Source organism: Eptesicus fuscus, chromosome 4 (assembly GCF_027574615.1).
Source record: "Eptesicus fuscus isolate TK198812 chromosome 4, DD_ASM_mEF_20220401, whole genome shotgun sequence".
Classification (NCBI taxonomy): domain Eukaryota; kingdom Metazoa; phylum Chordata; class Mammalia; order Chiroptera; family Vespertilionidae; genus Eptesicus; species Eptesicus fuscus.
Genome location: NC_072476.1, coordinates 72,181,351 through 72,203,795, shown reverse-complemented (window position 1 = coordinate 72,203,795; position 22,445 = coordinate 72,181,351). Strand labels below are relative to the sequence as shown.

The 22,445-nt window shown below is 43.9% G+C and overlaps 1 protein-coding gene across 1 annotated transcript; it reads left to right on the top strand.

Moving 5' to 3' along the window:
* Window positions 1–6,791: 6,791 nt before the first annotated feature.
* F2RL1 (F2R like trypsin receptor 1) lies at window positions 6,792–21,529 on the top strand. The gene is made up of 2 exons (XM_008161949.3): window positions 6,792–7,003; window positions 17,778–21,529. Exons 1-2 carry the CDS (start codon window positions 6,922–6,924, stop codon window positions 18,887–18,889), a joined length of 1,194 nt encoding a protein of 397 aa, XP_008160171.1. The 5' UTR covers window positions 6,792–6,921; the 3' UTR covers window positions 18,890–21,529.
* Window positions 21,530–22,445: the final 916 nt, after the last annotated feature.

Sequence of the window (22,445 nt, the reverse complement as noted above, 5' to 3'; positions counted from 1 at the left end):
CATGAAAAGTCAGGTGATGGCATCTGTGCCAGTGATTACTTAATGAAACAAGCACATGATGGGAGCGAGGTGTGGAGAATGGTCATTATGCCATATGGTAATTTAAAAAGGTGGGGTCCAGCCAGTGTGGCTCAGTGGTTGATCATCTACCCATGAACCAGGAGGTCACCGGTTCCAGCACAGGCCTGGGTTGCAGGCTCAATCCCCAGTGCGGGGCGTGCAGGAGGCAGCCTATGGGCCTATGGATGTTTCTCTCTCATCAATGTTTCTATCTTCCTATCCCTCTCCCTTCTTCTCTCTCTAAAATCAATTTTTTTAAAAAGTGGGAATGGTTGATGGTAGGGCTGATACACTCACTTAGACAGCACATGTAAGAGTCTATCCCTCTTCTCTTCCCATTTCCTCTCCCTATATCTTCCACCTACAACTCCTACCTAATTTACTCTTTTTTTTTTTTTTTTTGTCCCAGAAAGACCATCCTGCCAATATCAGTGCTGTAAAGATAGGATCCAGAATTGTTGGTTCAACCTTCAATGCCCTCAGGATGGAAGTGTCTTTCATGATAAACACAAGCCCTTCATGGATAAGTGCTGCCTGTCTTTGTAGCTTTTTCCCTAGCCACTCTCCTTCAGCTAGTCTGGATTTCCACCACAGTGCTCCCCAAACACGCCACACTTTCCTACTGTTCTTTCTCTTGGGGAGTCTGTCCCTACCCCCTTATACCTGGAATAACAGAGACTGGTTAGCTGTCCACTGAACTCCTTTCCTCTTCCTCCTGGGTGCACAGCCTCCCTTGCAGTGAGCTGTGGCCATGGGACTGAGTTCTGGTCAATGGAATATAGAAATGATTGTGCACCACTTTCAGGTCAGGGCTGTGAAACATTATACACACAATCCTTCATGCTCTTTTACTTCTGCTGTGAGTCAAAGATGGCTCACTTATCCTCACTTGGAGAAGAGCTTCCCATCAAACATAACCTTGTTTTTTGACTTTAAGTGAGTAAGAAATAAACATTTATTTTAGTGAACCATTAAGATTTGGAGATTTATCTGTTATGGCATCTAGCCTCACCTCAAATAATATACCTGGTGAACTATTCATCTTTTAAGGCCCACTTCAGATGCCCCCTGCTTTAGGAAGCCATTTCTTTCTTTTTAAATATATATTTTATTTTATTGTATTTTTATTGATTTCAGAGGGGAAGGGAAAGGGAGAGAGAGAGATAGAAACATCAATGATGACAGAGAATCATTGATCAACTGCCTCCTGCAAACCCCTACTGGGGATCAAGCCCGCAACCCGGGCATGTGCCTTTGACCAGAATTGAGCCCGGGACCCTTCAGTCCGCAGGCTGATGCTCTATCCACTGAGCCAAACCAGCCAGGGCAGGAAGCCATTTCTGACTTCTCAAGGCAGGAGTGATTTTTTTCTCTATGTGTCCAAAACCTTCAAAGGTTCATTGCTCCCTGACCCCCTCCACCCCTACCATCTAGTGCTTGACTCTTTTACGCACCTCTCTTCACGTTCAACCATTAACTCAGTGGAGGCAGAGATACTGATCTTTGCAATTCTAGAGTCTAGCAGAATAAGTGAAAGATGGTAGATGTACAGTATATGAAAATTCACTCGTTCACAAGTATTTGTGAGCTCATTGTATGAGCTAGACACTGTTCTAGAATTGGGAATACAGCAGTGAGCAAAACAGCTTAAAAATTCTTGTCCTCGGCATTTTAAAGGTTGACTTTTTCAGTGTTTTAGACATTTGCCTTCCTGTATCTTAACAAAAGTGATTTAAACTGGGGTTTAAATAATAACTTGACATTACAGGGGTGGGCAAAAGTAGGTTTACAGTTGTTTGTATGGAAAATAATACAATAATTAATAAATAATAACACAAGAATAAACTCTGTGTTTTACATACTCACAACTGTAAGCCTACTTTTGCCCCATCCTGGATAGGGTTGTGTGTGTAAGAGGCAGTTGCCAGCTTCAGATGGTGTTACTTCATCAATCCTTTTGAAAAATGCTACAAACTAAAACAAATAAACCAACAAATAAAAAAAACCCTCTGATCTCATGGAGCTCACATTGCAGTGGGGGAACTAGATAATAAATACATACATACATACATACATACATACATAAATACATACATGTAGGATATCAATGCTGGTGATACATGCCATAGAGGAAAATAAAGCATGGAGGGAGGATGGGAGTAGGATTTCAAATAAGCAATTTTAGAAGGCCCCACTGAGGAGGTAGCATGTGAGCAAATTCTTCAATGAGGGCCGAAGCTTTGCCGGAGTTTCAGGGAAACACATTCCAGGCAAAGGAGAGCGAGGGCAAAGAATGGGGGTGTGCACGGCTGGAGCAGAATGAGGGAGGGTCAGAGGGGAGATGCGCCAAGGAGGTGTGTGTCTGCATGTGTGTGTGTGGGGAGAAGTGCAGGATGTATGAACCTTTGACAGAATTTGGTTTGAACTAAGAGGGAAGGGGGAAGCTACTTCAGCATTTTAAGTAAGGAAGTGATCTAACGCACAGGTTCACTCTGACCTCTCTGTTGAGAGAAGACTGTCCAAGGGTTCTGGGCAAAATGAGGGTGACAAATTACAAGCCTATTATAATAATCTAGGCATAAGATGATAGTAACTTGGACCCAAATACTTGGTAGTATTTGGGATATATTTTTAAGGTAGGATTTGCTGGTGAATCAGATGTGGAATATAAGTCAAGGATAACTCCATGATTTTTGATTTGAAGGATTAAGTTGCAATTGAGGGGATGAGAAGGCTATGAGAGGAGTGGTGTGGATCAGAAATTTAGTTTTGGACTTATGCTTGATATGCTATGGTCATGGCCAAGGAGAGATGTTGAGTAGTAGCTGGACATGCTGTATGTCTGGAATGGAGAAATATGGGCTAGAAATACAAACTTGGGAGTTGTCAGCATACAGATTTATTTAAAATCACAGGAGATGAATGTACATTAAAAAGGAAAGAAGTTCAAGGACAAACCCAGGGACACTCCAGAGTGTAGAATTCAGGGAGGTGAGTGAGAATCAGAAAAAGAACCCCTTCTGAGTTGCCAGTGAGGTTAGAAGGAGAATCAAGAACGGCCCAGGGCCGAAACCAGTTTGGCTCAGTAGATAGAGCGTCGGTCGGTCTGCGGACTGGAAGGTCCCAGGTTCGATTCCGGTTAAGGGCATGTACATTGGTTGCGGGCACGTCCCCCAGTGGGGGTGTGCAGGAGGCAGCTGGTCGATGTCTCTCTCTCATCGATGTTTCTAGCTCTCTATCCCTCTCCCTTCCTCTCTGTGAAAAATCAATATATTTTAAAAAAAAAAAAAAAGAACGGCCCAGGAAGCCAAGTGAACATGGCATTCAAGGAGAGATCAGTTGTGTCAAATTCCACAATCCATGGCTAACCTTGTCCAGAATGTTGTTCAATGAATGGATGAGTGAACACATGTAACCTTTTCTCCATCTATATTTGACGAGGACTCAGAGTGCACAGACCATATCTTTGTTTCTCCAAAAGAGTTTGAGAAATGATTGTAGAATTGATGGAGTGAAATGACTTTTCCCTCAGGGTCTGGCCTACCCCAGGTCCTACTTTATTTTCCTTAGAACTGCAGAGGGTGGGAAACTGCACAACGTTCCCAGTCCTGGAAGCCGGAACAGCTGGAATTGCCTGTGGTTATTCTGCTGTGCAGCTCAACAGAGGCATACAAAATCCCAAGCCCGTCAGGGCAAAGGAGTCATTAACATCCAAAGAATAAATTTGTAGTCCCAAACTCACAGGAAAACATCTGCAAACTAACTCAAATGGATGTAGTTCATCTGGTCAGGCTGCTGGGTTATAGTCATTCTTGAGATAATTAATTCATAGCATTGTTCAAAAAAAAGTATTTTCTTGGGAACTTTGATGATTCAGAGCGTATAAGATACTAGTGAAAATTTCAGTCCAAAACAGCTGGGTCTTGATGCATTGTTTTCTGAAAACAGGAAGATTCTCCTTTGAAGGAGTCATTTTATAATAGGTACCCTTTTTTTTTTTTTTAAATCCAAACCTGAGGATATGTTTTTTGTTTTTTTTAAAATATATTTTATTGATCTTTTACAGAGAGGAAGAGAGAGGGATAGAGAGTTAGAAACATCGATGAGAGAGAAACATCGATCAGCTGCCTCCTGCACACCCCCCACTGGGGATGTGCCCGCAACCAAGGTACATGCCCTTGACCGGAATCAAACCTGGGACCTTTCAGTCCACAGGCCGCCGCTCCATCCACTGAGCCAAACCGGCCTCAGCTGGGGGATATGTTTTTATTGATTTGAGAGAGAGAGAGAGAGAGGAGCTTTGACGTGAGAAACATCTGTCAGTTGCCTTCCTTAGTGCCACTAAAGGGATCAAACCCATAACCTTTTTGGTGTACAGAACAATGCTCCAACCAACTGAGCCACCCAGCCAGGGTTATAGTAGGTACCATTTCCCTTGAGTATTTAGTTATATACCAGGAATAATGCTAAGAAGCACTTTATGGACATTTGGAAAACATGAATCCTTATAACCACCCTACAGGAAAAGTACTGTGATTACCCCCTGATTTTGTTTATTTATTTTTCTTTATTGATTAAGGTATTACATATGTGTCCTTATCCCCCCATTCCCCTCCCTACCCCCGCCCCCCTCATACCCTCACCCTCCTGGTGTCTGTGTCATTGGTTATGCTCATATGCATGCATACAAGTCCTTTGGTTGATCTCTCCCCTCTTACCCCCACCCTCCCCTACCTTCCCTCTGAGGTTTGACAGTCTCATTGATACTTCTCTGTCTCTGGATCTGTTTTTGTTCATCAGTTTATGTTGTTCATTATATTCCACAAATGAGTGAGGTCATGTGATATTTATCTTTCTCTGATTTTAGATGTAATAGTAATAGATTACAGATGATGAAATGGAGACTTGGAAAGATTGAGGGGACCTCACAGAGATTCTCTGCCCTAGTTTGGGACCCTCAGGAGTAAACTGACCCCCATCAGAACTGTCTCCTGGACAGGATGGGGAAGTCTCGGTGCTGCTTCTAGAAGTTAACTTTTCCTAGGAGGAAGAGAGCGTAGGCTGATGCACAACCCCAGTGTGTAGGTAAGAGATCTAAAGCACAGAGAGGTTAAGAAATTTCTCCAAGGTCACACAGATGTTAGTACGGGGAGAAGCCAGAATTTGCCCACAGGGTAACATAATTCCAAAGGCTAAGCCATTCCCACATTCCCAAAAGAACTCACTTGAGATAAAGCAATGAGAGATTCCTAAGATATGGGACCAGTGAAAGGCAGCCACTAGCTCTCTCGCTCACTGGGCAGCTTTCCCTGGCCATTCTGGTCTGTGTGAGTTGGGAGGCAGCCCATTTCTGTTATTCAGGGAGCAATTACACTCTCATGGCAAGTTCAAGGCCAGTTGCTTTTCTTCCTTTACAACTGTTTATCTCCCTCCTCTTCTGAGCTCCTATGTCCAGGCAATGGGAAGAGGTAGAATGTGAGTGGAGAGGAAGATGTTACCAATACAGTGAAGGTCACCAGTCTCACACTCCTTCTCTCCCCACCTCCTCTATCTGCTTATATACTTGTTTGGACTATGGGATCCCCATGTGAAAGAGACTGTGGTGGAAGCATTTATAGTGCAGCGATTCGCAGAATCGAGTGGCAGGCATAGACTAGAGTTTAAGAGTGATGGACATTTACAACCTGTGTCTATAAACTGTGTAACGGTGGGCAACCTTATCCAACCTTTCTAAACTCCATTCTCCTTGTCTGTAAAATTGGAATAGTAATCATGTTTATGTTATCGGTTGTTGTGGGGGTTAAACTAGGCAGTGCAGTGAAATCACTAGCACTTGGCATTTAGAGGAGCTGGCCCTCCAGGGCCCAGAGGATGCTTTCTTCCTCCGAGGCTCCTGTGGAGAATTCACCTGCCGCTGGGACCAGAGGTCCAGTGCCATCCTTGCCCGCATCCTGTGTCCTCGCCATTGCTATGCAAAGGGATTCTTGTTGTGCATAAGATTTAAATAATGCGCCTATTTAAGACATGTTGACACATACATACAAATAAAGTAGTTGTTCCGAGTGTTTTCCTCCACCTCATGGATGAGAAAACCGCCTTGACGAAGGTGAAGAGGCTTGTTGGGGTCACAGCTAGTAACAGCAGAGCGGAAACCTCTCCCCAGATCTCTGACCCCTGCGGCTGGGAACTCTTCCTGCGCCCTTTCCCGGGTGTCCACAGCGCCCTATCTTGCCTCCCCAGATTGAAACTCACTCCTCATCCAAAGGGACCCCGCCCCTGGGGAGCGTCTACCAACGACCGACGATCGGTGCCGTGAGCTCGGGTCTAGGCTTTCAGCCCCCAGAGAGTGGAAGGAGGGAAACGGAAGGCGCGGGTTCCTCCGGAGTCATTAAATAAAGGTTAAAGGTAGTCTTGGGCGTTGCCCAGGCCCGGAGGAACCCTGGGTCCCAGCGTTCCTGTCATTTGCATTCCAGGGAGGCTACTTCACTCGGCCGTCCCGGCCCGCGGGCGCGGCTGGCAGTGCCTGCAACCGCGGCTCGGCACCTGGAGCCGGGAGCGCGCGGGGGCGCGCGGGGGGGGGGAGGGGGCGGGGGCGGGGGCGGGCGGGGGGCAGGGGAGTGATCGGGGCCAGGTGCTACGGAGCGGGGCCCGGGAGGGGCGGGGCCAGGGGCGGGGCCTCCCGCAGGTGCAGCGAGCGGCTCAGGTTTCACTGAAACTTCCCGGCGCTGGGGAGGAGCGCAGAGGCTCCGGGTTGGGGGCCGGTGAGAGGGCGGCCTTTCCTCCGAGCGGCGAGTGGAGGTCTGCGTTTCGGAATCGGTGGTGGCGAGTTCCCGTGCGCCCCGCGACGGGCCTGCTGGGAGGATGCGGAGCCGCAGCGCAGCGTGGCTGCTGGGGGGCACCATCCTGCTGGCGGCCTCGGCCTCCTGCAACTACACCAGCCCAGGTGAGAAACTGGGCGGAGGAGGGCTCGAGCCGCGGAGGAGCCGGGTCCCGGGCAGAGGGTGGAAGCGGGGCAGGTGCGCGAAGGGTGTCCTGCTCCCTCCAGCCGCCTCCGCGGCACCGCGCAGCCTCCTCTCGGCGGCTTCGATGGGGAACCCCGGCGCCCGGAGAGCCACCGGACGGGACCGCCCGGAGAGGCTGGAGCGGGCGGGGGGCAGGGAGGGAACGGAGTGCCCGAGTCTAAAGGGTACCCAGCGGCTCAGCCTCCCTCCCCACGGGCTGGCTGCCTGGAAAACACTAAGTCACTGGGGAGCTTTTCGCACACCCTGGCGACCTCCTCCGGGCGGTCCCAGGGGACCCCTGGAGTCAGCAAGCTGGTGGCTCGGGGTGGGGTGGGGTGGGGTGCGTGGGAGCCCGCGGCCTGGAACCTTCCGCTTCTCTTTTTTTGCAACCCCTTCAGCCTTTGGAGCTCCCTCTTTGGGATCGGCCCGTGGCGTTCAGACCCAGCGGGGCCCGCAGCTGCTCTGGCCCGATGGCCGGCCCGGATAGGCCGGGCTCCGCTTCAAGTGTGTTAGGCCAGTTGGGGGTCACGCAGATTTACGAATGGAGCTCCTTAAACCCACCTGTATCCGACGAGGTGGACTTAGGGCGCTGGCTTTCCGGGCCCTTCCATGCCACACGGAACGCACACTGGCCGCCACGCAGGACGGAGGCTGCGAGTCCCAGGAAACAGCACGAGAGCCCACTGGGCTGGTGCTCCGGTGCCAAACTGTTCGCGGCTGCCCGGTTCCGCGACGGTGCTGCCCCGGGTGTGCTGCAGGGATCCAGCTCGGGGTGGAATCGCCCAGGGCCAGTGGTCGGCAAACTCATTAGTCAACAGAGCCAAATATCAACAGTACAACGATTGAAATTTCTTTTGAGAGCCAAATTTTTTAAACTTAAACTTCTAACGCCACTTCTTCAAAATAGACTCGCCCAGGCCGTGGTATTTTGTGGAAGAGCCACACTCAAGGGGCCAAAGAGCCGCATGTGGCTCGCGAACCGCAGTTTGCCGACCACTGTGCTGAGCCGGCCTCTGAGCGCGTTGGGGGTGGGGATGCTTGGCCTGAGATCCGCCTCTGTGATGCTAACCGACCCCCCGCAGTCTGAGGCTGCCGGGGTAGCCTTCAATGCGAGGTGTTGATTTCCCTGGGGAATTTGTAGGCCTGCTGTTAAAAGGCAGTTTCTCACCTTTATCCTTTTTGTAAAGACACTGTAAAAGAACAGATCACTGTGAATTTGAATTAGATTGAAGGACGTGATTATTTTACCTCTGGAGTTACAGGAAAGCATATTATGGTGTATTCTTGAAAACGGCACCAACTGTATACATTTTATTGTCAGCATTTATTCATTTCCAGAACCAACTGTATACATTTTATTGTCAGCATTTATTCATTTCCAGAAAGTAATGAAAGTGTGCAAACGTTTTGGGAACAAAGGGGTGCAGGTGATCCAGGGCTTTTATGATTCGGACAGTTGCTATAGGAAGCTTGCTCTGAGCATTGGTTTGTTCTTGTTTACAAAGTGACTGGGCAGGGACTGGGGGATTCCTGGTGTATAAGATGAACTTAATGTAACAGCAACAAAATCAAGTTACTTGTTAACCAGAACTATTTAATATTGCACTTTCGGTGTTTTCTTTTTCAGATGCATACTTTTATTCCGTTGCAGGGTAACTTTCCTCCCTACTTGAGACCAATTTGATTTTGATTAATAGAGCATCACTAATGTTTTCCTGGCCCTCAGCCCACACTTTTGCTCATCCCCTTTTATTATTATTGTTGTTGTTTTTTTAAAAAAATACATCTCCATTGACTTCAGAGAGGAAGGGAGAGGGAGAGAGACAGAAACATCAATGATGAGAGAGATTTATTCATTGGCTGCCTCCTGCATGTCCCCCTCTGGGGCATGCGCCCTTGACTGGAATCAAACCCGGAACCCTTCAGTCTGCAGCCTGACGCTCTATCCACTGAACCACACTGGCCAGGGCTTGCTCATCTTCTTTTAGTTGACCCTTATGCTTGCTCCTCAGTTTGCTATAGGACAGATAACAGCTTTGATTTTCTTCCCACAGGCCTTACCCCAAAAGACTGTCTCATGGAAGGAAACTTGGCCTAGAGTACAACCTTCTCATTCTACAGATGTGGCCCACTGCGGGGGGGAGGGGGGTTAAGGAAAATACTCCATCAGGCTTCCCTTTTTTCCCTGTCACAACAGCAATTGATAATTATTTGTGTAAATATGTTTAATCTGTCTCCCCACTGGACTGTGAACTCTTGAAGGCCAGGGGCCCTCTGTTCGTCTCCATTGCCATGGTCCAGCACAGTCATTACCTGAAGGACCTCAGGAAATAGTACATGAGGAATGAAGTGAGGGGACTTGCCCGGAGTGACCTGGTGGGTTGATGGCATTGGGCATGTAAATTGGTTTCTTTCAGGCACTTACTGCTTTCTGTATCACAAGCCTGGGAGGTCCCCTATGGTATAGTCCCGTGGTCGGCAAACTGTGGCTCGCGAGCCACATGCGGCTCTTTGGCCCCTTGACTGTGGCTCTTCCACAAAATACCATGGCCTGGTGAGTCTATTTTGAAGAAGTGGCATTAGAAGAAGTTTAAGTTTAAAAAATTTGGCTCTCAAAAGAAATTTCAATCGTTGTACTGTTGATATTTGGCTCTGTTGACTAATGAGTTTGCTGACCACTGGTATAGTCATTCTATTTTTCTTTTGGAGACTGAAACTTCTGTTCTCTCTGCTGTTGGTTCTTAATGATACAAGTAATATGTGATCACTGTAGACCAAAAAACAAGACAGATAAAAGGGAAATGTTCAATTAAGTCACCCAAGTAACCGCTGTTCACATTTTGGTGTATGTCCTTTCCCAGGCTTTCATGCACCCATGCATAAAATATGTGTTCATACACATAGAAAATCTTTTCACACAAATCTGGGATTATATAAGTATCAGTAGCATGTCAGTGATATAGAATATTTTCAACGACTCTAAAATATGTTATAGGAGAATGTATCGTACTTTCATAATTGGTCCTCTGTTGCTAGACACGCGGGGTAATAAGAGAGAACATGAAGATGGGATTTTAAATTTGTGTTGGTTTTCTAGCTTGCCTGTGGTTACTAATTAACCTTGATAGGGGATGTTTTAGTGAAGTCTGTGTTTGACTTTCTTATGGTTTTATTAGCTGGGCAACTGTGGAGAGGAAAACCGTTTATCCTAAAAGAACATAGGAATTTACTAAAGTGTACCTAGGAAGAGGTCCTCAGCAACTGAAGCTTGTGATTTTTCCGTTTCTGCTCCTAAAGGTTGGGAACAAAAGAAGATTTGGAGGTCAGAGATAGTAGGGGAAGGGATACAAGAGGAGAGTTAACACCAATAAAGTAGTTGTTTTATACTTGGTTTAGTGGGGAGTGCATAAAGTAAAAAACAAGTGCTTTGAAAGTTAAAAGTTTTATATGCATTTCCTCCCACAATTGTACAAATCAGAAGTGTTAATAAAAGTGAAAATCTCCCATCTCTCCCCTTTCCACAGACTACTTTATGCACAAATATATATTGTCATCCTATACATGTCATCCTATAATTTATTTATTTAACCCAATACATCTATTCATGGTCAGTGTGTAGAGATCTGTTACACTTTTTTTAAAAATCAAGTTTTTAATGAATAAATCTGAATTCTGTCAGTGATATATACATACCTAGGTCGTTTCCTTAGGTCAAAGTTGAAGCTAAATTCACCTTTAAATTTCAATTTTCCAAGCAGCTGAGCCACTAGCTCTGTGTATTTGACAGCCTTTCCTCCCAATGAGGTGAGTCTGTGCTATAATGAAACGTGGGGTTTGGGGTGCAGACTTCTTCTTGAGGGTTCTTGTCCGACGAAGATGAAGAATAAATTTGTGAAAGTTTTCTTTAATAAAAATGTAGAAGTTTATTGGAAGCATATACAAACTCCATCTGGGCAGGGGTGTCCCCAAAGGGGACCCCTGAGAAGGGGCCCCCAAACAGGAAAAAGCTGCTCTCTCTCTTTCTAATGGGAGAAAAAAATCTGTCTTGCGTTCCTTTGTCTCCAGTTTATATATGCTGCAGCTCTTTGTTTGAACCTGACCCTTTCTAATTGGACTTGTCATTAATTTAGGACCCCTGTGCTTTCCTCATTGGTTATTTTGTTACATAGTATCAGTTTCAAAGGCCAAAGCCCTCATGGTGCCCCCTCTTTCTCTCCCCTTATCTTTCAACAATAACAACCTTTGCTAATTCCATCATAATATTTATCACATTGTATTTAGTTACCAGTTCATCAGTTTCCCATTAGATTGGGGTTCCTTCAGAGCAGAGATTGTCATGTTCACTTTGCCTTGTAGTAGGTTCCAAATTATTTGTTACATGAATAATGAACAACATTTCTATTCAAATGGTATGTATTTATTCATAATTACAGTATTGAGCATTAATTTCCAACTATCCTATAATTGATTTATTTTTAATTTTTAAGAAAATTACATTTATTGGGATGACATTGGTTAACATGAACATACAGGTTTCAGGTGTGTGTTTCTATGTTACAAGATCTGTATATTGCACCATGAACAATAAAGTCAAATTTTCTCCTGTCCCGATATTTTAGAGCCCCCTCATCCCCCACCCCTTCCCTCTGGCAACCACCACACTGCTGTTTGTGTTCATGAGTTTTAGTTTTATATCCCACATATGAGTGAAATCATCTTAGCTTTTTCTGGCTGACTTATTTCACTTAGCATAATGTTCTCAAGGTCCATCCATGTTGTTGCAAATGGCGCTATTTTGTCCTTTCTTATGGCTGAGTAGTATTCCATTGTGTGTGTGTACCACATCTTCTTTATCCAGTCTTCTATCTCAGGACACTTTGGTTGTTTCCTGTCTTAGCCACCGCGAATAATGTTGTATTGAACATAGGGGTGCATGTATCTTTGCAGGTAAATGATTTTGAGATCTTTGGGTGTATACCCAGGAGAGGAATTGCTGGGGTCGTATGGTAGCTCTGTTCTCAATTTTTTGAGGAATTGCCATAGTGGTTGTATCAGTCTACATTCCCACCAGCAGTGGGTGAGGGTTCCCTTTTTTCCCCACAACCTCTCCAACACTTACTATTGCTTGTCTTGTTGATAATGGCCACTCTAACAGGTGTGAGGTGGTATCTCATTGTACTTTTGATTTGCATTTCCCTAATTGCCAGTGAGGTTGAACACCTTTTCATGTAGCTGTTGGCTGTTCATATGTCTTCTTGGGAGAGGTGTATTTTCAGGTCTTCTGCCCACTTTTTGTTTGGGTTGTTTGTTTGTTTAGTGTTGAGTTTTATGAGTTTTTTATATATGTGGAAATTCAACCTTTGTGGGAGCTACTGTTTGCAAATATCATCTCCCATCCGGTTGCCTGTCTCTCTGTTTTGTTGGCAGTTTCTTTTGCTGTGCAGAAGCTTTTTAGTTTGGGATAGTCCCATTCACTTATGTTTGCCTTTACTTCCCTTACCTTTGGGGTCAAGTTCATAAAATGTTCTCTACAAACAAGGTCCATAAGTTTGGTACCTATATTTTCTTCTATGTAACTTATTGTTTTGGGTCTTATATTTAGGTTTTTGATCCATTTTGAATTAATTTTTGTACATGGGGACAAACTGTAATCCAGTTTCATTCGTTTGCATGAAAACCAACATATTGGCTTTCCAGGTTTCCAAGCACCATCTATTGAAGTGACTATCTTTAATCCATTGTGTGTTTCTGTCTCCTTTGTAAAAAATTATCTGTCCATATACATGTGGCTTTATAGCTGGGCTCTCTATTTCTATAATCTGATTTAAAATCCTCAAATTTAAACAAGAAACTAATCCAAGGTTTTGATTTAGTTTGTGCTAACTTATTTTTTAAGTTTATAACTCCGAGGCATTTTATTATAAAAAGCTGATCCTCATTCATAAACTAAGTTAAAATTCATCATACATTTACTTCAATTTATTTTTTTGCTTGACTTTCCATAAATATTTAGCTTCATTGATTTTGGCTGCTATATTAGGAGATCTTCCCTTGCCTTGGTGATTTGAAAGCATAATTCGTAGTTGACCCTGGCCCAGTAGCTAAGTTGGTTAGAGCTTCATCCCAATATGCCAAGGTTGCTGGTTCCATCTCAGGGCACATACAAGAAGCAACCAATGAAAGCATAAATAAGTGGGACAACTCCCCCCTCCCCACTCCGCCTTTCTCTCTCTCTCTCTCTCTCTCTCTCTCTCTCTCTCTCTCTCTCTCTCAAATAAATAAATGCATACTATGTCCATGAGCATCTCTTATTTTTCCTTTATTGACAGTAGGGCTTACACCTAGCATTAATTCTGCTTTCCGTTTTGTCACTGTGGCTCAAACCCACCACTGTAACAGCCCCCACTGAAGGCAGATTTTGGTAGACTTTGAAAAACGTGTTTGACTTGAGGCTCCGCATGCTTCCTGGCTTGCAAAACAGTGGCTTGCAAGTCCTGCACCAGCAATGGTCAGTGCAACAGCTACCCCTGTACTGGCCCTGGTTCCGGCTCCACTGGGCTCCTACCTCCACTGAGAGCGTGGTTCATCCAGCTCAGAGGCCGCAGCCTCCAACACCACACCTCTACCAGAAAGCAGCGTGGCCACCGCCCGCTGGGACAAACGTACAGACGCAGGTGCTCAGGAAACATAGCAGTGGTGGCCTATCCACCCTTTTATAGGGAGAGTATTCATTGTGTAAATGTCGTCAGTTATTGAACTACAGTCATGCCCCTCTTAATGATGGGGATACTTTCTGAGAAATGTAATGGTCACCAGGCCATTATGTCGTTGTTTGCACGTCATAGAGGGCACTTGCACAAACCTAGATTGCATAGCCTACTGCACACCGAGGCTATCTGATAGAGACTGTTGCTTCTAGACTACAAGCCTATGCGGCGTGTCACTGTACAAAACAACATGAGATTAAATCAGCCACAAGAGAAAATGATGCCATCAAGGGACACAGTAAATAGGACATGTATAAGGCTGCCGCTGGTGTGATGTAGCGTACTGTTTTACGCAGTAAAATAACAAAAAAAAAGTGTAGTATAGTAAAGATACAAACTAGTAACATATTTGTTTGTTATCATTATCAAGTATTATGTTCTGTACATAATTGTATGTGCTGTACTTTTATACGACTGGCAGTGCAGTAGGTTTTTTACACCAGCATCACCACAAACGTGAGCAGTGTGTTGCACTATGACGTCATTAGGTGTTCGGAATCTTCCAGCCGTATTACAATCTGTGGGACCACCATCTTTTATGTGGTTCATCTTTGACTGAACTGCTGCTATATACCATAGTCCCTTTTTTGATGGATGTCAAGGCTAACATTTTTGTTTTACCATGATAAACAAGGTTCCAGTAAATAGCCTCCTATATACAGTATTATTGTGCACTTTAGCTAGTATTCGTGCAGGACAAATTCCTAGAAATAAACTGATAGGTCATAGGGCAAGCACACTTTAAATTTTGACATGTTTTGCCAAGTTGCCCTCCAAAAAGATTTCACCAGTTTGCACTCCTTTGAAAAAGAAACCCAACAATATGGAGAGGTGTGGAGTAAAAAAAAAAAAAGAAAATTGTGCCTTCCCCAGTCATTTTATCCCCATACATAGAGTTTGGGTATCCTTCTCAACTTGAGATTTTGCAAATAGATTATAATTTTGTTATACAGATGGAAGTATGTTCTGCCAGTGCTTTTTTCACTTGACAGTATACGGTGGCTCTGTTTTCAGTATTTATTGAGTAGTGTCTACTGTTAAAGCTGAGGATGGCTGGGGATATGGGAAGTGAGGACTGGGGGCTGGTGCGCATTGCGCGTTTCCTGCTTGTTTGTCAGTGAGGTGGAGGCGCCGCCCTGGGCACCAGTGGGAGTGTGTCCTTGCATACTTGGGCAGGTACTGTTGATTACAGCTCCCAAATGAGGTGCTTTTGTAGCCAGCTTCTTTAAGTGTGTTTAAACTTCATGTGTGCATTTATTTAATTTCTAATCCACTCTCTGACTTTAAGTGATTTTATCTGGTTTACAGGTGGGTCGTATGGTCGGGAGCTGCTATAGCATCAGTTCTAGACAAGAGTTTGGTGAATGGTATAGGACAGCGATTGTCAACCTTTTTCATCTCATGGCACACATAAAGTAAAATTACTGAAACTCTGTGAAACACCAAAAAATATATTTTGTCAGTCTGACACAAAAAAATAGGTGTAATTTTGATTCATTCACCCCAGATGCCTATTGTAGTGTTGGTTGTTATTTTTAAGTTTGACAATCTAAGGGAAAAGAGGTCAGTGCTCTAGACTAAACAGTCAGGTATTGTATGTTTTAAAAATTCTTGCAGCACACCGGCTGAAAATCGGCTGGTGTAGGACACTGTACAGGGTAAATCCTGCACACTTGGCTGAGAGGGCTTCAGCGACATTGGAGCTGCACCTCAGCATTTACTGGTGTTACAGCGTCAAACATATGCCCAACCAACTAAGCCACGTCAGCCAATGCCTCAGAGTCTTCTTGTTTCCACTTTCTTCTCTCTCTCTCAAAATTAAAAAAAAAAAAAAAAAGAATCTGAGGATTCTGATGATGACATGGGCTTTGGTCTTTTTAAAAATTATTATTATTTATTGATTTGAGAGAGAGAGAAAGAGAAACATCAATTTGTTGTTCCACTTAATTTGCATTCATTGGTTGCTTCTTGTATGTGCCCTGGCCAGGATTGAACCCACAATCTTGGCGCATTGGGATAATGCTCTAATCAACTGAACTGCCAGGCTAGGGCCGGTCTTTGGACTAAAGCTCTTTTGTAATACGTTCAATAAAAAGCTGAAGTCTGAAAAAAAAAAAAGAAGAAGAAAAGTCAGCATTTACTGGTAGTAGGTAGTTTATTTTGTAGAGCTGTAATCCTGTAACCCCCTGCTGCTGTCACAATTGGTCATTCTGTTAACTGGTTTTGGAAAACACATAAGTGGTTCATGAAATTAATGTAGAGGGCGGTGACTGGCTTTTTATAAGGATGGACTAGAACACAATAAAAAGTATGAGTGTTCCCTGCGTAAATGAGGGTAATAATTATTTTGTGAAACTTTTCTTTCTATTACAGATTTGGTATTGCAAGTAGGTTACCATACAGAGTATGTTTCTTACTATGGGCAATAGTCAAGTATATAAAGAACACTGTAATATGTAGGATTATTATTTTTATTTAAAAATCATGTTCTTTTAAAAAATTATAGAAGAATTTGGAACAAGACATAAGTCTATCCTAAGTATATTAGTTTCCTGTGCCATAACAAATTGCCACAAAAAAAAAAAAAATGGTGGCTTAACCAAGAGAAATTTATTCTCTCACCGTTGTGGCGGCCAGAAGTCTGAAATCAAGGTCTTGTCTCTCTGAAGGCTCCAAGGGGAGAATCCGGTCCTTGCCTCCTCTAGCTTCCGGTGGCTGTTGGTGTTCCTTGGCGTCACTGCGATCTCTGCCTCTCTTTTCACGCCTCTTTCCTCTCTTCTCTATTTTCTCTCTTAAATATCTCATTGCCTTTCTCTTATAAAGACACTTGCCATTGGATTTGGGGCCCACCTGGATAATCCAGGATGATCTCATATTAAGATCCTTCATTACATCCACACAGACCCTTTTTCTCAGTGAGGCAGTGATCACAGAGTCTAGGGATTAGGACATGGACATACCTTTTGAGGGCCACCTTTCAACATGCTATATACTAAGTGAAAAGTGAAGTACTGATCTCTACACCTTCTAACCCTCCATCCAGGCCAACCACTCATCCTGCTGAACCTGGGTGCAGAGCTAGAAGAAAAAGTGATGACCAAGCATGAAAATGATCAGATAAACTAGGGAGTAGGTTTAACGTCCTCCCTGGTGTACTTTGCCCTGTTTCCTCTGCAGGGTGCAAGGCCTGCTCCCCCTCAGAATTAAAACAAGGTTGTGCAGTGTCCCAAACTGTCCTTCATTTTCTTCTGCAGGTCCCTGAACACATAGTTGAGGCAGGTTGTAGGCTGAATATATCATTCATTCGTTTGTGGTTTCTAAAGTTTTAACTCATGATATGGGGAGGAGTAAGCTGTTAAAGCTCGCCATGTTTCTTGCTTGAAATTCAGAACACATATTTGTCTTTGGTGCACCCACCTGTCCAGTCACCTTGACGCCAGAAAGTTTGCCTGCCAGTGACTAAGGTCTCCAGGAGGCCCACACAGAAGGGGGTGGGGGAATCCCTGCCTTGCCTGGGGCTGTCCTTGTGGGTGAGCGGGAATGTCCCTTCTGCTCCCGGGAATCTCCCTGTGTGGTGCTTTGGCATAAGGAATGATTGATAGGCCAGACTGGATCCTGTCTCAGCCAGAGTGAGATGGCCTTTACAAGAACAGTTAGGGACAGTTTTGTAAAAATAAATTGAATACTGTCAGTTCTATCGAGATTCATAGAAATCAATGTTCTATTCCACACATACTCCACAACCCTCTGATTGAGAAAATTTCACTGTATAAACAAAAAAACCAGGCAACAGAAATCCCACTAATCCAATCACCCAAAGAAAGCCGCTTTAGCATCCTGTGTACTCCTTCTGTCTTTATCTGCAGTGCTTTTACTTGCGCATACCAGCATGACTGCTGAAACGTAGATTTCTGGAATGACCCTTGTCTGCCTTGCCTCTCTTGTACAGGAGTCAATAAATCCTCTAAAGGAAGAAGCATCATTGGTAGAATTGTTGACTCATCTCCAATCCCTGGGAAAGGCGTTCCCGTGGCGCCAGGCCTTTCTGTGGATGAGATTTCTGCCTCCCTCCTGACTGGAAAGCTGACTACTGTCTTTCTTCCGATTGTCTACACGGTTGTGTTTGTGGTTGGTTTGCCGAGCAATGGCATGGCCCTGTGGATCTTCCTTTTCCGAACGAAGAAGAAGCACCCTGCCGTGGTTTACATGGCCAACCTGGCCTTGGCAGACCTCCTCTCTATCATCTGGTTCCCTGTGAAGATTGCCTATCATATACATGGCAACAACTGGACTTATGGGGAACCTCTTTGCAAGGTACTCATCGGTTTTTTCTATGGCAACATGTACTGCTCCATCCTCTTCATAACCTGCCTCAGCGTGCAGAGGTATTGGGTGATCGTGAACCCCATGGCGCACACCAGGAAGAACGCAAACATCGCCATCGGCATCTCCCTGGGAATATGGCTGCTGATTCTGCTGGTTACCGTCCCCTTGTATCTCGTGAAGCAGACGAGTTACATCCCAGCCCTCAACATCACAACCTGCCATGATGTCTTACCTGAGGAGGTGTTGGTGGGGGACATGTTCAACTATTTCCTCTCTCTGGCCATCGGAGTCTTCCTGTTCCCAGCCATCCTCATGGCTTCTGCCTATGTGCTGATGATCAGAACCCTTCAATCCTCTGCCATCGATGAGAACTCAGGAAAGAGGAGGAAGAGAGCCATCAAACTGATTGTTACTGTGCTGGTCATGTACCTGATCTGCTTCACTCCCAGTAACATCCTGCTGGTAGTGCACTATTTCACCATTAAACACTGGGGCCAGAGCTCCGTCTACACCCTGTACATCGTCGCCCTCTGTCTCTCCACCCTCAACAGCTGCATCGACCCCTTTGTCTATTACTTTGTTTCAGAAGACTTTAGGAATCATGCAAAGAACGCTCTTCTTTGTCGAAGTGTCCGTAAGGTAAAGCGGATGCAAATATCCCTCACCTCAAAGAAATCCTCCAGGAAATCCAGCTCTTACTCTTCAAGTTCAACCACCATTAAAACCTCCTATTGAGTATTCCAGCTCCGAGGATGGAAGTTTTACGGGAGGCTTGGGAGCTTGCTTAACGTTATGGGGATGTTTCTGTTGTTTCCTAACCAAGAGGGTCTTCCCACGTACCACGTTGATGCAGTACCCTTCAGGATTGCTGGAAGCTTCCCTGTTGGCATGAAGAAAATCCACTACGTTAACATAAATGCCAGTTTCAGAATTTCTCTACTCAGATGCTCCCAGAATGGAACTTCTAGACTTTTTAGAAGGTGGCCCCCCAAAAAACCCACACACACAACAAACAGAAACCCAGGGACTTGCAAAAACTGATTTTGGCATGAAGACTAAGTTCTTAGTGGAAACTACATTTCTTATACATCTGGGGTCAAGCACAGTCTTGTTAGGGCTCAAGAACCCTCAGGGATGATCTGTCCAGTTGATTGAGTTGATGGAGGAAGAAACTTTTACAGAGGTGAGGGAGCTGCCCAGAGTCAGGCTTCTAACCAGAGGCGGCAAGCTAGGATTGGGCGGCAGCATCTGAATGGTCAGTGGGGTTCTTGTTTAAAAAGGCAGGCTCTTCAGACTCAGGAATGAGAGCTCGGAATCTGGGAACAGGCCCAGGAACCCGAATGCTGACAAGCTTCTGCGCAAAGCTCAGGCACACCAGGTCTGAGACCCACGGGTCTGGCTGCTGCTGCTGCTGTTGGACAAAGGGGCCTGGTAGTTTTTAAAAAGAGAAGCAGACAGAATGCTTTGTGTCCCTTTTATGTTCAGCTTATAAGGAAATTGGTTTGTTGACTTACTGGGCCTTTCAATTTCTGTATTAATCTTGAGCTTTTCTATGTATCATTATCATTTCCAGGAAAATGCAACAGGATTTTAAACTTGAAAATACAAATGTTGTATAACTTTTTACTGACTTCAGCGAAATCTTCAGGTAGCCTGAGTTTCACAACGAGGATCAGAATTTATCACTTAGTATTTTAAGAAATTATTGTTGGACTATTTATTGTCAGTTTTGTTCCCTTGGTATCAAATATGAAATTATAAAGCCTTCACCGGGTTTGAACCGCATCTGTTTGGAAAAAAAACCTAAAAGAGATGTGATTTGCAGTAATATATCTAAGGGGTGCTTGACTCCATACTGACTTTATACAACTTGTATTTGTGACTTTTTGAAATAATTATTTTATTGTATGATTTATAAATCACATGACTATTTTTTGAAAATATTTTTATTGATTTCAGAGAGAAAGGGAGAGGGAGAGATATAGAAACATCAATGATGAGAATCATTGATCGGCTGCCTCCTGATCGCCCCCTACTGGGGATTGAGCCCACAACTTGGGCACGTGCCCTTGACTGGAATCAAACCTGGGACCCTTCAGTCCGCAGTCCTATGCTCTATCCACTGAGCCAAATCAGCTAGGGCTCACATGACTATTTTTTACAACTTCTTTTTGAAGTGTGTGTGTGTGTGTGTGTGTGTGTGTGTGTGTGTGTGTGTGTGTGTGTGTGTGTTTGAGGGAAGGAATGTAAAAGGGCAAGCAACATCATTCTTCTAAGAAGAAATTATGCAAGGCTCACACCTTATTTTTATATAAAAAGGGCCATGCTGTATATATTGCTCTATGGTAGTTATTTTTCATTTACTTACAGTTCAGAATTCTTTCCATAGGTTGACCTTCATTTTTAAAGCATACAGACTAATGTTTTGACTATATTGTGATATATTTAGTCATTTCCCTACCTTGGCTCCTCTCCTCCCCCCCCCACCCCCACCCCCATTAAAATGGTGCTGCATTGAACATCTGTGTGCAGATGTTTTTGATGTGTTCCTAGAAGTAGAATGACCAGGTAAAAAGTTAGACACCTATTTAAATTTTAAATTTTGGTTACTCTTGCCAGATTGCCTTTAGTAATTTATACTTCTACCAAAAAGTGCATTTGTGCCTGTTTCCTGAAATGCTCATTCACACTTGATTCATGAATCTTTTGAACTTTTACCAATCTGTTTTGAAGCAGCACAGCCTACTGGCTGAGAGTGCCAATCCTGAGCTACCAGGCAGGGCTGAGTTCTGACTCTATCATTTCTTTATTTTTTTGTTACCTTAGGGAAGATACTTCTGTGCCTCAGTTTCCTCATTTGTAAAGTGAGGGTAATGTCTTTCTCACTGAGTTATTAGGATTAAACATTTTGCACATTTATGTAGTCATACATATTAGTAGCATTATTACTATTATTTCTCTGCTAATGAGATCTCATTTCTGGTCTGCCCTCTTTCACGTCAGTGCCTGCCTTCTTGCTTCCTCTGCTTTGAGTCTCCTAGCAGGCTTGTGGGATTGTCTCCATTTTACAGGTAAGAAAGCAAAAGATGGTGGACACCGCGTAAAAGGGAGCAGAAACAATTGGCTCACAGGCCCTGCAGGTGCTCTATGGAGGGATTCAGTGGAAAAAAATGTTTGGTATTTGCCATTTATTTATTAGTCATTTTCATAACACATGCTAAAAAACCCAAACTGAACAAAAATATGTAACTAAAACATTTTCTTCTTTGCTACCCATGCTCATTCTCATCTCCCAGAAGGTTAATTTTTATAATTTGTTTGTACACAATATATGTATATTAACCCTTCAAATAAAAATGAATGTTAAAATAAGAATATGTGTATATAAATGTATATATGTGCATATATATGTGTGTGTGTGTGTGTGTATATATATATGTATATATATATACCAAGTTCTTAATCAGTACAAATGGAATAGATCTTCCTCATTTTTTTAATATATTTTATTGATTTTTTACAGAGAGGAAGGGAGAGAGATAGTTAGAAACATCGATGAGAGAGAAACATCGATCAGCTGCCTCCTGCACACCGCCTAATGGGGATGTACACGCAACCAAGGTACATGCCCTTGACCGGAATCGAACCTGGGACCTTTCAGTCTGCAGGCTGACGCTCTATCCACTGAGCCAAACCGGTTTCAGCAGATCTTCCTCATTTTTAATGACTAGGTAGTATTCCATGTATGGGTAATCGTAATTTAATCATTGCCCCATTGAAGATGAAGTATTTTTCTTGGTTCCTTTTAACCAAGTCTTTGAATCTACATTAAGACATATAAAGGAAATAATTTGAGAAATATAGTCATAAGAATATGTTTTGCTAAAGCAAAAGCTTTTCAAGTTATATTTGTTTCTTGTGCCTTTGGGAAGTGGTTCATGAAGCCCTGGTCTACCTGAATTACACTCCATAGGGCCTATGGGAACTCTGGTTCTGAGCAGAGAAGTGCAGGGTACAGTAGTCTTTGCTCCTGTGTTATTGGTCTTATTGTGTCTGATTTTTCTAAACCACCTCAAAGTTTGAATATTTAGCATTCCACAGGCTCCATTTACCAAGAGGGTTCTCTCAATTTTAAAGTAATGTGGATTTGCCTTCCATGGTGCAGGACACATTAGCTAAACTGACTTGGTTGGAATTGGGTTACCGGCATTTTCTTGAATGTTATGATTGTTTGCAGCAGGAGTTTTAGATGTAATTAATTTCCCGGTTATCTCAACTTCGTAAATCCTGA

Bases quoted from the DNA above. Each gene is read 5' to 3' on its own strand.
- F2RL1 (XM_008161949.3), top strand. From the start codon at position 6,922: ATGCGGAGCCGCAGCGCAGCGTGGCTGCTGGGGGGCACCATCCTGCTG. The intron at 7,004-17,777 runs GTGAGAAACTGG...TCTCTTGTACAG, and splicing joins CTGCAACTACACCAGCCCAG to GAGTCAATAAATCCTCTAAA.